Source organism: Schistocerca nitens, chromosome 2 (assembly GCF_023898315.1).
Source record: "Schistocerca nitens isolate TAMUIC-IGC-003100 chromosome 2, iqSchNite1.1, whole genome shotgun sequence".
Classification (NCBI taxonomy): Eukaryota; Metazoa; Arthropoda; class Insecta; order Orthoptera; family Acrididae; genus Schistocerca; species Schistocerca nitens.
Genome location: NC_064615.1, coordinates 721,827,599 through 721,843,079, shown reverse-complemented (window position 1 = coordinate 721,843,079; position 15,481 = coordinate 721,827,599). Strand labels below are relative to the sequence as shown.

At 44.0% G+C, this 15,481-nt stretch overlaps 1 protein-coding gene across 2 annotated transcripts in view; it reads left to right on the top strand.

Moving 5' to 3' along the window:
* LOC126236899 (cysteine-rich secretory protein 2-like) overlaps nucleotides 1–12,958 on the top strand; it is a 251,857-nt gene extending 238,899 nt beyond the window's left edge. For both annotated transcript variants that reach the window (XM_049946542.1, XM_049946544.1), the window contains one exon: nucleotides 10,456–12,958. In XM_049946542.1, coding sequence (XP_049802499.1) covers nucleotides 10,456–10,702 — 247 coding nt within the window. In that variant the 3' untranslated portion in view covers nucleotides 10,703–12,958. The remainder of the gene's footprint in view (nucleotides 1–10,455) is intronic.
* The last annotated feature ends 2,523 nt before the right edge of the window (nucleotides 12,959–15,481 follow it).

Here is a 15,481-nt window from a genome sequence, read left to right as displayed (position 1 = left end):
TAGGCAATTACGGACTTCTTCAGGGACACGTTGTTTTAGCAAACGGGCGTCTTCATCCTTGGGCTTCGGTGGTATAGTTACCTCAGTGCTAACGCCGATATTGCCTGATTGGAATCTGATCCTGGACTGCACAGTCTTCGAACGAGAAGTTTTTGAGCACCTCTTGTAGTTGCAGTCCAAAAGAAATTATAGTGCCTTTAGGACGAGGAAGCAATGGGACTACAGAATTGGTACATCGCTTCGTATCCTCATGTCACGCCCTCCTATTTCAGAGCAGAAACAATGAAACGTGTAGTTCTATCCTAAGAGGGCACTGTGAACATTTCACGCGAGGAAGGGTTTCATGTGACTTTCGTAACAATGCTTGAACACTACTGTTACCAATGTAGAGCTGCTGCAGTTGTAGCTGTTCTATCACAATGGCTATCTTTTGAAATGTTTGAGAATTGAAAAGGACCATTTAATAGTTTTCACTCTTGCAATTGGAACGTGTTTTTTCTTGTAGTTGGTGTTACTTTTTCATTCCACCTACTGGTTTGATGTTAGATGTATGGACTGAACAGTTGGAGTGAGACTGGATACCTGTATAATACTCCTACTAATGTGATCACTTCGTTCTTGATCCTCCATTTCTATTTTATCCTGTTGGTTGATGAACGTATTTAGTAGTACCCGTTCTGTCTAGAACTTACTCCTAATTTTCTCGCAACTTCGAACATCTTGCGCCATTTTACATTGTCAAGCGCATTTTATAGGTCGACAAATCCTATGAACTACCAGTCGCAACGTGAGTGCATTAAGGATGGTATATTTATTTTAAATAACGAAAAAATATTTCTGAAATGCTGCGAATACAATCCAGATCCCTTGTGTGGCTATCAATCGCGATGACGATTCCTGACGATCATACTTTTGTCACGCACATATCCTGTTTCGTCAATCAGTAATTGACTTCTCGCTTGAAATTTACAGCAATAAAAAAAATTTGTACTTTACAAAATGAAGAAAAGAAGTATCACATGAGTACAATATTAATAAGTGACAACTGAGATTAGCTAGGTGTAATAACTTGTATAAATATGGAATCGATTGAGTATATAGTCTCGGTCGTAGGTAAAGCAACTAGGAAACATTGGTTCGTTGGTGGGATACTTGAAAAATGCAATCAATCTACAAAGGAGACTGCTTATCAAGCAGTTTTGTGCCCCTGCTTAGAGTATTGCTGCCGTGTGTGGGGTCCATGCCAAGTAGCACTAACAGAGGATATTGAAGATATTCAAAGAGAGGCTCTCTAAACGGTCACAGATTTGTAACTTCCTGGCAGATTAAAACTGTGTGTCGGACCGAGACTCTAACTCGGAACTTTTCTGTAGAAGAGCGTCTGTGAGGTTTGGAAGGTAGGAGACTAGGTACTGGCAGAACTGAAGCTGTGAGGACGGGTTGTGAGTCGTGCTTGGGTAGCTCAGTCGTTGGAGCACTTGCCCGCGAAAGGCAAAGGTCCCGAGTTCGAGTCTCGCTCCGGCACACAGTTTTTATCTGCCAGGAAGTTTCATATCAGCGCGCACTCCGCTGCAGAGTGAAAATTTCATTCTGCTCACGGACTTGTTTGACTCTTGAGGATCCGACACGGAGATTTTGAAAAACCTGCACTAGAACTGCCAATTGTCCTGCGAAAACCAACTTATTGTCAAAACCAACATTAGCAGAATGTAGAAATATACTTCAGCCGTTTACTTATCTCTTCCGTAGGACCGTGAAGACAAGATGAAACTAATTACAGTGTACACACAGCATTTCAGCAGTCGCTCTTCCAGCGTTCCATACGCCAGGTAGACATCCTAATATGTGGTACAATGCTAAGTACGCTCTACCATGCACTTCAAACGTAGCAAGAGTGTATGTGTAGGTGTAGATCAGGAAGCGAATAAGGAAGTTTTCGCCATTGTTGTACTTACAGTGTCAAATGAGATTAAAGTGACAGAAAATTTTGTGTCTACCTCAAAATGGAATTTTCACACAAAATGTCAACACCTTCCTTGTGTAAAAATTACTCGGGTAAATTGCGTTTTGTTTTAGTTGCGCGCTGCACTCCATTTCCTTTCTACAGCGGTGATGAAGACGGTTGAGACTACAGTCTCTTCACAGTAGACTCCATCGCTCTTTAGCGGTAAAGTAATTAATTGTGTATCGATGTCGCTGCAGCATTGTGCAAGAGTTGCAAATAGAAGGGAGGAAAAAGCGGCACGCTGCGATGATTGTACTAGAGAGAGGATCAAGGTTTGTTTGCAAAGTTATCAGCGTAGGAGAAGCTGTCATATCGATCCATCACAGAGATGTTTTGCTGTCGTGTCAGAACATAAATAAATCGTTGGTGTTAATGAGTTCTGTGGCGTCAAACCTTCAACAACGGCGCATTAGTGACACACTGCCCTGCATTCGTGAGGTTTTCCATCAATTTAAGAACCAACAGCAGTGTTGCAAATTTCTCGTGCAACGGGGTCGCCAAAACAGCTATCGCGTGTGATATCGGACTGTTGTATCTTCTTGGCACAATATTACAACAACGTATCCCGTTCTCCCCACCTACCTCTACATCTACATACATACTCTGCAAGACACCATATGGTGCATGCAGGAGTTGGGGGGGGGGGGGGGGCGAGGAGGAGTGTAATCGCTGCTCGTCACTCCTTTACCTGTTCCGCTAGCAAATGGAGCGAGGGAAAAACGACTGTCTATAGTATACACTATCCAGTCACATTAACGTGACCATCCATCAACAGCGCAGATCACTGCAAGCAACGCAGGAAGAGAGTCAGTCAGGCTCTGGAAGGTTCTGACAGTCTGACAGTGCTGGCTCCGTTACTGCAGGCAGCTGTGCTAGGTTTCCCGATTGGAAAACCATGGCACGAACTGCCCGATCGAGGTGGTCCCACAGATTTTCGATTGGGTTTAAATCTATGGAGTTTGGTAGCGGGGGGAGTATGGTAAACTCATCCTGGTGTTCTTCAAAGCACACACATATACTGTGAGCTGTATTGTCGTATCCTAACACAGGGTAGGGAAGACAGGGGGTTGGAGATCTGACTGCAATTTCCGAGCAGTGAGGAGCAATGCGGAAAGACAAATCCCCAGAGAAGACAGTTAGATGACTTGGATCAGCGCCAAATACTGTCACACGGCACCTACAAGAGACTCGGATTCTGCAGCAAGAGACTTATGGATTCCAGGGGTCTGATTAACACTATTTGTTAGAGATCAGACTAACTACTACACTGAAGGTTACAACATTAGAAAAAGCAAAGGAGGCAACTGGTTGCACAACAGAAGTCAATGTCTGAATCCACTGGGGTGGGTTCTAGCAGAAATAGCGAACACCAACAGCATGTTAAGTACAAACATGATAGCAGCATCGCAAGTGAGTAAAACAGACATGTCGGAGCTTGCCGAGGTTGGTCACGAGCGACACGGAGTCGGCGATCCAACCATCTGACTGAGAACTCCCTCTGAATACAAAACCATGTGTTTTTAAAGAATCGTGGCGGCGCACTGTTTGTCCCTTCCCATAGTCAACCCACCAATTCACCAGCAGTTAACAAGCTTTGGCCAATCTGTCGAGTCGCTCTGCACCTCCAGGGCGTCTCTGGCCAACCACATTCAGATCCCTCCCCAACTCCTACTCAGAAGGTAGGGATGTTTCTGGTCTTTACATTAACAAACTCCAAGTTTGGTATCAGCGTCGTCCATCTGAAAGCTACACATCACTGCCACTCCTATTATGGCCAGCAACAATAGTGTTGGCCCCGCCCTCTGTCCTTTAGTGAGTGGGGCTGCTGTAGTATTACTATAAACAGCGTAAACCCACTGTCGTCGCAATTCTCAGGAGCAGGTAACAAACTTGCTGCCTCTGCTAAGACGTGTCTTTTCGTGGCCATATTATTCTGTGGCGCCTTACAACAGCGTCTAAGAGGTAGATGGAGTTACTAGTTACTCCTCTGAAGTAACTTCTCGCCTGGGACAGCTGCCCAAAGCGTCTGCAATTTGCAGTGCTCGAGTGTTACAATTTAGCTCCGGTAATGTAAACGCTACCACTTTTGCCTGCTCTCTGCATTGTGTCTCTGATTTCCTATCTTGGAGTGCCCTTGATGGCTTCCAACAGCCTTAGGCGTAACAACGTACAAGTTATTAAGTCATCAATATATGACAATGTGATACGTTCCATTGTCCTGCTGGTAGATGCCATTGTGCCAAATAAAAACAAACTATATGTTGGTGCGGACTTGGTCCCCAAGAATACATGCATACTTATGTTGATCCATTGTCACTTACAGAATGATGTGATCACGCAGGGAATACTGCGAAAACATTCCCCAGACCATAATACTCCCTCCTCTGGCCTGTGAGTTTGCATTCATACACTTCACGCCGTACATGCCTACGGCCGTCTGCCCGATGGAAGGTAAGACAGGTTTCATCTGAAAAGACCAGCCGGCCGGAGTGGCAGAGCGGTTCTAGGCGCTACAGCCTGGAGCTGCGCGACCGCTACCGTCGCAGGTTCGAATCCTGCCTCGGGCATGGATGTGTGTGATGCCCTCAGGTTAGTTAGGTTTAAGTAGTTCTAAGTTCTAGGGGACTGATGACCTCAGAAGTTGTCCCATAGTGCTCAGAGCCATTTGAGCCATATGAAAAGACCACCTGTCGCCACTCATTGGACATCCAGTTGCCGTACTGGTGTGCAATTTCCAGCCTTCGTCGCCGATGAACAGCAGTCAGCGTGGGTGCATGAACCGGGCACCTGCTGCATAAGTCCATACGCAGCAGTGTTCTCTGAACGGTCGTTGAGGAGATACGTCTGGTAGCCTCTTGATTCACCTGGGCAGTCAGTTGCTTAACAGTTGTACGTCTATTCACCCATACAAAATTCTGCAGCCGCCTTTTATATCTGTCATCTATAGCCCATGGTTACTACGGTTGCCTCGATGCTGGTTTTGGATAGCGCCATTTTTCCACGTACAGTATACGTAACTACGGCGGCACGCAAACAATTTACAAACTTAGCCGTTTCGGAAATGCTTCCACTCTTGGCCGCATGCCATTTATCATGCGTTTTTGGATGTCACGTAAATCGCTCCGTTGCCACATTCCGACAACGACTGCATTGTTTTCCGTGTTGCCTCGGTACGTTTTATATACCATCCACTGCTAGTGCTGCCACCTGCCGTCTGTGAGTGTTTATTGCACGTTGACAGTGAACATAGGGGGTGATCGCATTAATGTGACTCCTCCGTTTGTATGCTTTCGTATGAGTCCTGATTTCTCTCTCCTTCGCACGCTTATCCGAGATGTCTTTGGTGGCCTTAGGGTCGTTTTGCAGTCCGTCACAAATCCTGCTTCTCTAAACTTCCTCATTAGTGTTTCTTTGCTTCAGTGTTTCCCATCTGAGTTCGCATGACGTTGCCGTAATAGTCGCTGATTGATCAACGTTACATGTAATAAATCTTAGCCACATGCCTCTGAAATCCTTCAATGTGTTTCTTAAAATTGCTCCCTGACATACTAAAGTGTATGCGTGAATTCCTTGTATACACGTGGTTCATCCCCTTCGTTTGCCTTCCTGCGGTCCTGACATCAGTGTTCCATACTCCTCCCTTTTTTTACAGCCTAGGCTGGATGCACGGCGTTCGATACTGAAGGGGACTATAGAAACTTTCGTGTAATGGATACTTTAACATGGTACTTTTAGCAAAATTCAAACCCCCACTGAGAATGGAAACCCATGTCATAACTCAATTTCTGTAATTTTCGTAGGTGAACAATCTACATTTAAAAGTTTTAATGTCGTGCTTTGCTGGGTTTTGCGCTGCCTCCATTGACTTCTTTTTCGGGGTGTGATTGTCTCGAGATTTTTCTGTGCGAAGAAATTTAAAACCTTCCAAGAGTGTAGTGGTCTGTCACTTTAGCTATGAAATAATAATAGCTCATACCTTTTTGCATATGTATTTTAAAATACTCGTACGACTGGTTCACAATAAGTGTACAAGTTCCTCATTAACATAATTTTCATCTGCTCACATGACCTACAAAATTCCAACTATTCGCTACCTCTGCACAAAACGTGTCCGACCCTTTCAACTGACTGCACAAGACTCTTTCTTATACGAACTCTTCCCATCAAGCGAGAAAGAACAGAGAGTTTACACCTGTAACCAAAGAATCTAATTATTTAAGTACATCACTGGCAAAACGAAAGTATTTAAATTGACTGATATATATTTTATTCGCATAAAATTAGTATTCGCATAAAATTTTTTAAAAAAGATGGTGGAAATGTAGTAAGTAACTTTACAAAGTTGCAGTTATGTTTCTATTCATCACGTATATAAGCAAAAATGCACAGAATTTGACATTTACACATCAGTAGTTATCAGAGGTTTTTGTCTTAGAAGGGAAGTTACAGATAATCAGTGGTATCAGAGAGTTCTTAATGTGCATTAGGCTGGATTACATCACAATATGGAGGCAACATTGGCATAGGAAGGGACAGATGTGTAGATTTACAGTGATTGTCAGGGTGTCTGGGCTAGAGGTATATATAAACGTTTATTTATATTTCGATACCTATTAAGGTTTATAGATTAATTTGTCCAGTATTGAACACAGGAGATCAAATATTTCTATGAATGTTCGCACAGTTTAATGTGGGCATTGTTTGTTGCTCCACAGATTTCGAAAATGTACTCCACTTCTCGCCATATATACCTAAGATTAACAGATGTTATGACCTCTACTGCGAGGTAAATTCGTTGTCTCGTATTTACCAGATATCGAACCTTCCTTTTGTAAACAATGTCCTTGATAAAACCCCACGCACTGAAACCCAGTCAGACCGGAAGACTGAGGGGGCCAGGGAATCGGACTCCCGCTTCCAGTCTAACGCTCGGAGAACGTGTAGTGGAGAAATGTGGTAACATACCGATGATAGAGGAGTGGAGCACCGTCCTGCAGGAAAATGAGACATCTGTGGAACTGTATAGTTCGCCAACATGTCGAGATAGGTGTGCCCTGTCACTGTAGACTCCCTAAATAATAGATCAATTACATCATACTTATGTAATTCCAACCATACTTTAACTTTCGGTTTTTCCCTTTCGCACTTAACCAGTTCTCCTGAAACCTCACTTCCCCATATTCGACAGTTTTATCGGTTAACGTTGCCACATATGGAAGATATTTTCATCACTGAACAGTACAGCATTGAGGTAGCTGTTGTTTTCGTCTATAATATGCAACATTTCAGCAGCAAAATGACATCGTCTGCGGCGATCCTCAGGCTTAATGTGATACGGAAGCTGGAGTTCATAAGCACGCGACCGAAGATGTTTGTGTACAATGTCGTGCACTAACGAATGCGGGACAGCTCTTCCCTGCTAGCTTGTCTTGGTTTTACGTGGGCTTCTACTGAATGCTTCGCGCACACGTTACACGGTCGTATGCGTTTAGCATGTTTTCGAGAATCTGATATCAGACTTCCCGTTTCCCGAAGAGTTCTGTCCCACTGATTTACGAGTTGGGTGGTCGGGGGGAGGGGGCCGAGGTCACGTTTAATTCCCTTCTTGTTCGACGCTGAACACGTATTACTGATTCTGACTCTCCTAACCACAGCACAGCACATACTGTACATTTCTACATCTACATCTACATCTACATTTATACTCCGCAAGCCACCCAACGGTGTGTGGCGGAGGGCACTTTATATGCCACTGTCATTACCTCCCTTTCCTGTTCCAGCCGCGAATGGTTCGCGGGAAGAACGACTGCCGGAAAGCCTCCGTGCGTGCTCGAATCTCTCTAATTTTACATTCGTGATCTCCTCGGGAGGTATAAGTAGGGGAAAGCAATATATTCGATATCTCATCCAGAAACGCACCCTCTCGAAACCTGGCCAGAAGCTACATCGCGATGCAGAGCGCCTCTCTTACAGAGTCTGCCACTTTAGTTTGCTAAACATCTCCGTAACGCTATCACGCTTACCAAATAACCCTGTGACGAAACGCACCGCTCTTCTTTGGATCCTCTCTATCTCCTCCGTCAACCCGATCTGGTACGGATCCCACACTGATGAGCAATACTCAAGTAAAGGTCGAACGAGTGTTTTGTAAGCCACCTCCTTTGTTGATGGACTACATTTTCTACGGACTCTCCCAATGAATCTCAACCTGGCACCCGCCTTACCAACAATTAATTTTATATGATCATTCCACTTCAAATCGTTCCGTACGCATACTCCCAGATATTTTACAGAAGTAACTGCTACCAGTGTTTGTTCCGCTATCATATAATCATACAATAAAGGATCCTTCTTTGTGCGTATTCGTAATACATTACATTTGTGTATGTTAAGGGTCAGTTGCCACTCCCTGCACCAAGTGCCTATCCGCTGCAGATCTTCCTGCATTTCGCTGCAATTTTCTAATACTGCAACTTCTCTGTATACTACAGCATCATCCGCGAAAAGCCGCATGGAACTTCCGACACTATCTACTAGGTCATTTATATACCGGGTGATAAAAAGTCAGTATAAATTTGAAAACTGAATAAATCACGGAATAATCTAGATAGAGAGGTACAAATTGACACACATACTTGGAATGACATGGGGTTTTATTAGAACCAAAAAAATACAAAGTTCAAAAAATGTCCGACAGATGGCGCTTCATCTGATCAGAATAGCAATAATTAGCATAACAAAGTAAGACAAGCAAAGATGATTTTCTTTACAGGAAATGCTCAATATGTCCACCATCATTCCTCAACAATAGTTGCAGTCGAGGAATAATGTTGTGAACAGCACTGTAAAGCATGTCCGGAGTTATGGTTAGGCATTGTCGTCGGATGTTGTCTTTCAGCATCCCTAGAGATCGATCACGATACACTTGCGACTTCAGGTAACCCCAAAGCCAATAATCGCACGGACTGAGGTCTGGGGACCTGGGAGGCCAAGCATGACGAAAATGACGGCTGAGCACACGATCATCACCAAACGGCGCGCGCAAGAGATCTTTCACGCGTCTAGCAATACTTTTTTTTTTGTTCTAATAAAACCCCATGTCATTCTAAGCATGTGTGTCAATGTTTACCTCTCTATCTACATTATTCCGTGGTTTACTAAGTTTTCAAATTTATTCTGAGTTTTTGATCACCCGGTATATTGTGAAAAGCAATGGTCCCATAACACTCCCCTGTGGCACGCCAGAGGTTACTTTAACGTCTGTAGACGTCTCTCCATTGAGAACAACATGCTGTGCTCTGTTTGCTAAAAACTCTTCAATCCAGCCACACAGCTGGTCTGATATTCCGTAGGCTCTTACTTTATCAGGCGACAGTGCGGAACTGTATTGAACCCCTTCCGGAAGTCAAGGAAAATGGCATCTACCTGGGAGCCTGTATCTAATATTTTCTGGGTCTCAAGAACAAATAAAGCGAGTTGGGTCTGACACGATCGCTGTTTCCGGAATCCATGTTGGGGCGTTCACATGTTGACCGTCAGGAATACGTTTGCCTGCTGCGCCTGTCATTGCGTCGTGACACTTTTTCACATGTTTTTTCACTAGCTACTTATTTTTTATGACCCACCGTCTAATTTCTTATGGTGGGTCGTATGTTGCCACTTAGCCGCTGTGACTGGGTCCGGGGTCCGGTGTGACTGAAAGTGACACCACGCCGGCTCCCGCCCCCACTCACACCGTTGCCCGTGTCCCGCCATGTGGAGGCGGGCTCTATTTGTTTACATCCATTTGATATCTTTTTTTTTGTGCAACATTAGAAAAGCTTATAACTAATACAAAATCAAGTGAGATATTAATAAACAAAACGAAATTAAATATTTAGAAAGAAGGAAGGAAGAGAATTGAATAGAGAAGAGGTAGGTATAATATTACCCGTCACCTGGTTGTGGGCGGCGGCCCGGGTCTTGGAATGACCCTCAAGACGCTGGTCATCGCTCACCATGCCTTGAACATCTACCATCCTAAAAACTAACTTAACTAGACGAGATTAACGTACGTTAAAGCTAGAAACTAAGACTAAACTATTTACGATATACAATAGAGGGGTAACTGATTTTGTGCTTGGCTCAAAGTTGCTAATGAAAGGGTTCTTGTGGTAATAGTAATAAAGGTAATGACGCTAACGGTTTGTGTTGAGCCTACAAGGCTCCTAGTAGTGTACATCAGGCGCAAGCACCTCCCGGCCCCGCCGACAACACGGCCTGAACGGTGGTTTTCCCCGATCTACCATAGGTATCCGTCGGGTTGGGCTCAAAAGAGAGGAACCACAATTAAGATCCTTCCATCCAGACTGTGCGCTGCCTCTTAACGGAAGGCGTAGATGCCTTGAAGAGGTACCTAGCTTTAAGCTCTTATTAGACATGGAGGTGACAGTCCCCGTGTGCTGTTTCAGGGGCAACATGATGGAGAAGCTGGGGACGCCGTACGAGTGGGGCCGCGCCTGCGACCGCTGCCCGGGCCACTGCCGGCTGGGCAAGCTGTGCACCAACTCGTGCCCCTCCGCCGACCTGTGGGGGAACTGCGCGGAGCTCAACTCGACGCACCACCACTGGCTGTGCGACCGCAGCACGGCGCACGGACGCGACAGGCACCGCTTCTGCCGCGCCACCTGCGGCTGCAAGGGCAAGATCTACGGCTGACCGCCCCCGCCGCCACCTCCCGGTTACCACAGTTCCTCCACACTCTCTGCAGCCAGCCGCGTGTCGCTCTGGTGTCCGCGTTAAAGTGGCTGGCACAGCGAGGCACTGACTGCCGAGTTGCAGGGAAGTCGGTTCCCTGCGAAAGCAATGTTTCACCACGCACTTACTTCGTGCTTGGCTCTAGCGTCACATGACTTCGTACTGTGGCAAAGGACAGATCAAAAATGCTTCTCGAACGCAGGTATCTGCCTGTCAGTGATACTGGTGCATTCTTCGATGCAGAAAAAACACAAAATTGTATTTCTAACTACGTCATTATTCTAGCGTAAATACCGTGCACTGTAATCGCACTTAAGTACACCGTGATTGCACTTAAGTACAGAGAATTTAAGATCAGCGTCATGCACAGTTTAATGAATTATTCACTCACTTATGCAGAAACCTTATGCTGACCATTCCGTCTCTGTTTTAAGTTGCTCACCAGAAATGAAACGTCTAGAATCTAACCCACACAGTGCCTCCCCAAAGATGTAATAAGCTGCAGTACAATAGGCGTTTCTCATCTTAAATTTGGAAAGTATTTAACTGGGCGGTACTAAAGGAGAAAAAATTTCTGTCTCTGTGTGAAATTTTAATCTCCACGTCAAACTGCCAATTTCGGGCGTCGTAACTGCGTCCTTGTGGCTGCGCTGGTCTTCATACACACAAGTTCCTAAACCCAGTTGGTCCGACGGTTTTTTTGCATCTTATTAGCAGGAATCGAGCGACCTATATTGACGTAATGCTCACTTTTATTCGATTTTACGCGAAGCACCTAATTCAGAATATTCGCTTCACTTGCACAACTGGCAACGCTTCATGTGCGTGAACCTAGCAAGTTGAGTCGTTGTTCGTTTTACTTCACGTTAACCTGTAGATCCCCTTTTGTCTTGTGTAGTGAACCGTTGCTCAGACTGAAACAAGGGGTAGTTTATTACTTCGTATGGGGGATAGGTTTATTACTTCCAGTAATTACGCCGAAAAAAAAATGCACTGCATTTATGACTTCCATGTTTTACACAGTGTGATCTCCAGCTGTCATACTTCTCAGAACTACAGTTTCATCTTTACCTCTTTTGTGGGTACGTATTTATAGCCAGCCACAGGCAAATAAAAGTAACTTTTAGCGAGTTGAGCAAGAGGACACATCTGCGCGACATGACCTTCATGTTGCTGATGCGTGAATCACCAGTTGTACTGCCGGCACTTTCATATATCAAGAGACCACTAAGATCCTCGATATCTCCGAATCCCGACTGTCCTCTGGGACTCAACCCAAACCCTGAACCTATGACCCTTCTTGCCTGTACCGCACAGGCGTACGTCAGCTGTGTCCAGGGACTAAAGTAGGGCTGACGCAAACCCAGGGTCAAAATGTGTCCTAGGCACAAGTTTTGGGACCAGCCATGTGCAAAATGCTGAGACAGACTTTCGTAATCCATTCTGCTCCAGACTACATAATAGTTGCGGGCAGTAAAACGCCTTCCATGATGACAGAATTTTTTGAAGACATCAGTTGTTATTGCTTAGATTATTTTGTGCATCATATTAAAGCGCTACTGCCTCCTTAAACCTGTGGCCTAGAGTAAGGAGCTACAATAACTGCCTTTATCATAACCACTAGCAAGGCTGTGTTTAGACAATGGTATGCAGTGACGAAGCGTAGTGTGTTGTGAAATGAATTTGTTGAGCACTTGTATCTAGAAGATAAATGTTGTTTCCTGCATTAGTATATTCCTCGAAGACAATAATGTTATCTATCCACCGATAGGGTATTTATGTGTATCATCTGTACATAACATTATTTATATATATATATATACATATAATTTTATATAGCTTTAATAAAGTATCTACAGACACAGTGTGTCATAAAAGTCTAGTGTTAGAGTAGTTCTGCGTCGTGCTATGTAACAGCATCAGCTCCTAGCAGAATATCGATACCAAGCGGTTCGAAATAAAAAAAGAAAGACGAAGAAGAAACTCTGTCAAGCTCACAGATAATTTCTGTCTCAAGGGCGATACTGAGAAAGCTACAAGTCTTTGTTAAAAAATCCTGGAAGTTATACGCAAAAACAATATAACTACATACTATTTCCAAGCCAATTATCAGCAAGTTAAGGGCTGGTGCAGTTACGCTGCACAGTGGATATCGGATTTACTCGCTTTTAGAACTGACACTTTGTGATATATCTTGTAATAAATAATTTAATGAGATCCACTGTGTTTCTGTTTCATCACTTGTTAATTGTTTACCTTGCCACAGACATTGCGTTAGCAGGTACTCTGATGCCTTGTCAAATTCCTCGCTAGTTACCCGAGAGTATAAGAAAAAAATACACTAGTTTTACATATCTGATTAACTTCACAAAACAGTCAGTAAATGATCAATTAAATTTCTTAACTGAGAATTCCCTTCATTTTTGGCGTTTCTATCTTTCACCGGTAACATCATAAAATCTTGAACTATAAAGCTTTACACACATGTCATAGTATAATGCCAATAAATTCGTGCAAGTGTTTAAAGATTCGAATAAAGAACCTTGCCCTCTGATGTTGTTAGAGACGTGGAATAGGTTTTTGCAAATACGGCAACCCATTTTCTGCACATACTTCGAGAGTGATAGAATTATTTTGATTCTAAATGTGCCCTACTCCAAATGATTCCCGAGACAGAAAACATTTAATGTACAGTGTTACTGATTGTTTTGTATTATTCAGACATTGCTTATGTTAACACTACACCACTATAGTGTAGAGGAAGTGGATACGAACAATTTGCTACAGGACACTTGTGGTCGATCAAGTTGGGTACTACTCCAAACTGGCCTACAGAAACTACTTAAGGTACAGCGCACGCCCGTCGCGGGAGATTTTCACTATTCTCCCTCTCTTCGCACAAATTATTAGTCCCAGAGGAAGTATGAGCAAGACTTTTTTTTTAGGAAATTTAATGTTGTTTAATTTTGTACTGCGACACGTCTTTGCTGGAGGGTCCAGTTTTCTAGTACTTCAAGAAAAATACAGAATTGTTATTACATGTACATATATGTGATGTCTGTGATTCGAAACCGGGCCTCGTGCTTACTAGACATAAGACGAGCCGGCCCATGGTCTCTTCAGTGCAGGTGCTCACCAGGCTCGAACTCTTACGGTAGTCGGAGGAACGCCGCGAGTAATGAGGAAAATGGACAGTGGCAATACATTAGTAATGTGTGGATAAGTCGAGAATTTGGGTCTGCAGTCGCACAGACCACTGCGTCGGGATAGTCTAGTGGTTGCCGGCACGGTAGCTCAGCGTGCTCGGTCAGAGTTAGCTGACTTCTGTAATAAAAAACTGAGTGAACGGATCAACGATGAACGTTAACAAGTGTTATGCACACCAGCCCCGAACATAAAAAAAAGAAGAGATAGTGGTTAGAGCATCTGTCTAATAAGCAGGAGACCTGGGTTCGGATCAAGGCCGGGCAAAAATATTCCCCACCGATTTCAATCAATGCCCGCTCGCAGCCAGTATCCCTCATTCCTTTGTGTCTTGATATTACATGTGTTATATCTCTGAAGCAATTTGTAATAGGGCATATATCCACTAGAAGTATTTCGTTCATGATCACTGATACTGTCGCCCCTCAAAGCACGTACGTATCCTCCTGACTCACCCTGAGTTTTGGAAAAAGATGCGGATTAATTCTGTAGATAATCGGCACCATATGAAGACGATTGTCTGATAACTTGGACTACACACATCTTTGCATGCACCTGATACTCAGATTCTAAAACTTGATCAGCAATCGTCCTTACGATTAATACGACTTATCCTATTTCTTAGGTAAGTACTGAACATTAACGACGAAACAGAACGCAGCATGTAGCTGTACATAGTTTGATATCTCGGGACCAAGCAATACCGTTTCTTACTGTATGTTGATGTAGTGGCTCATTAAATATTTTACATCTATACTCCGCAATCCAACTTGTAGTGTGTGATGGAGGGTAAATCGTGTATCATTCCCCTTCTCCTGTTCCTGTGCGCGAATGGTTCGCGGGAAGAACGATTGCTGGTAGGCCTCCACGTGAGATCGACGCTCTCTAATTTTACATTCATGGTACTTTGGCGATATGAACGTAGGAGAAAGCATTGTACTGGGTGGTTCTCCTAGGAACGTACGATCTAGGAACTATAACGGTTACAGAACGCCTCTCTTGCAGCTCCTGCTACACGAGTTTACTGAGCAGACTCTTTAGTGCTTACTGAACGATCCTAGAACGCACTGGTCTGCTTTTGATTTTCTCTACATTCTCTATCGATCCTATCTGGTACGGATCTCAGAGTGACAAATAATATTCAAGCATTGGTCGAACGAGGGATTTTATAAGCTACTTGATGAGCCACATTAGCTGAGAACTCTTCCACTGAATCTCAAATTTGGACCCTGCCTTACCTGCGATTACTTTCACGTGGTTGTTCCAGTTTCAATCACTACGCGGGCATACTCCTAGATTTTTTATGGACGTTACTGATTTCAAAACAGTCTCACAGTTGGTCTGACATTCCGTACACTCCGATAGTGTCCACTGAGTGGCAGTGCAGAACTGTACCGAACGCCTTCCCAAATCCAAAGAACACGGAATCTACCTGAGCACCTGCATCTACCGCTCTCTCGTGGAGAAACAGAGCCAGCTGTGTGTCACACGACTGTTAATTTCGGAACACGTGTTTATTCGTACAGAGGAGATTTT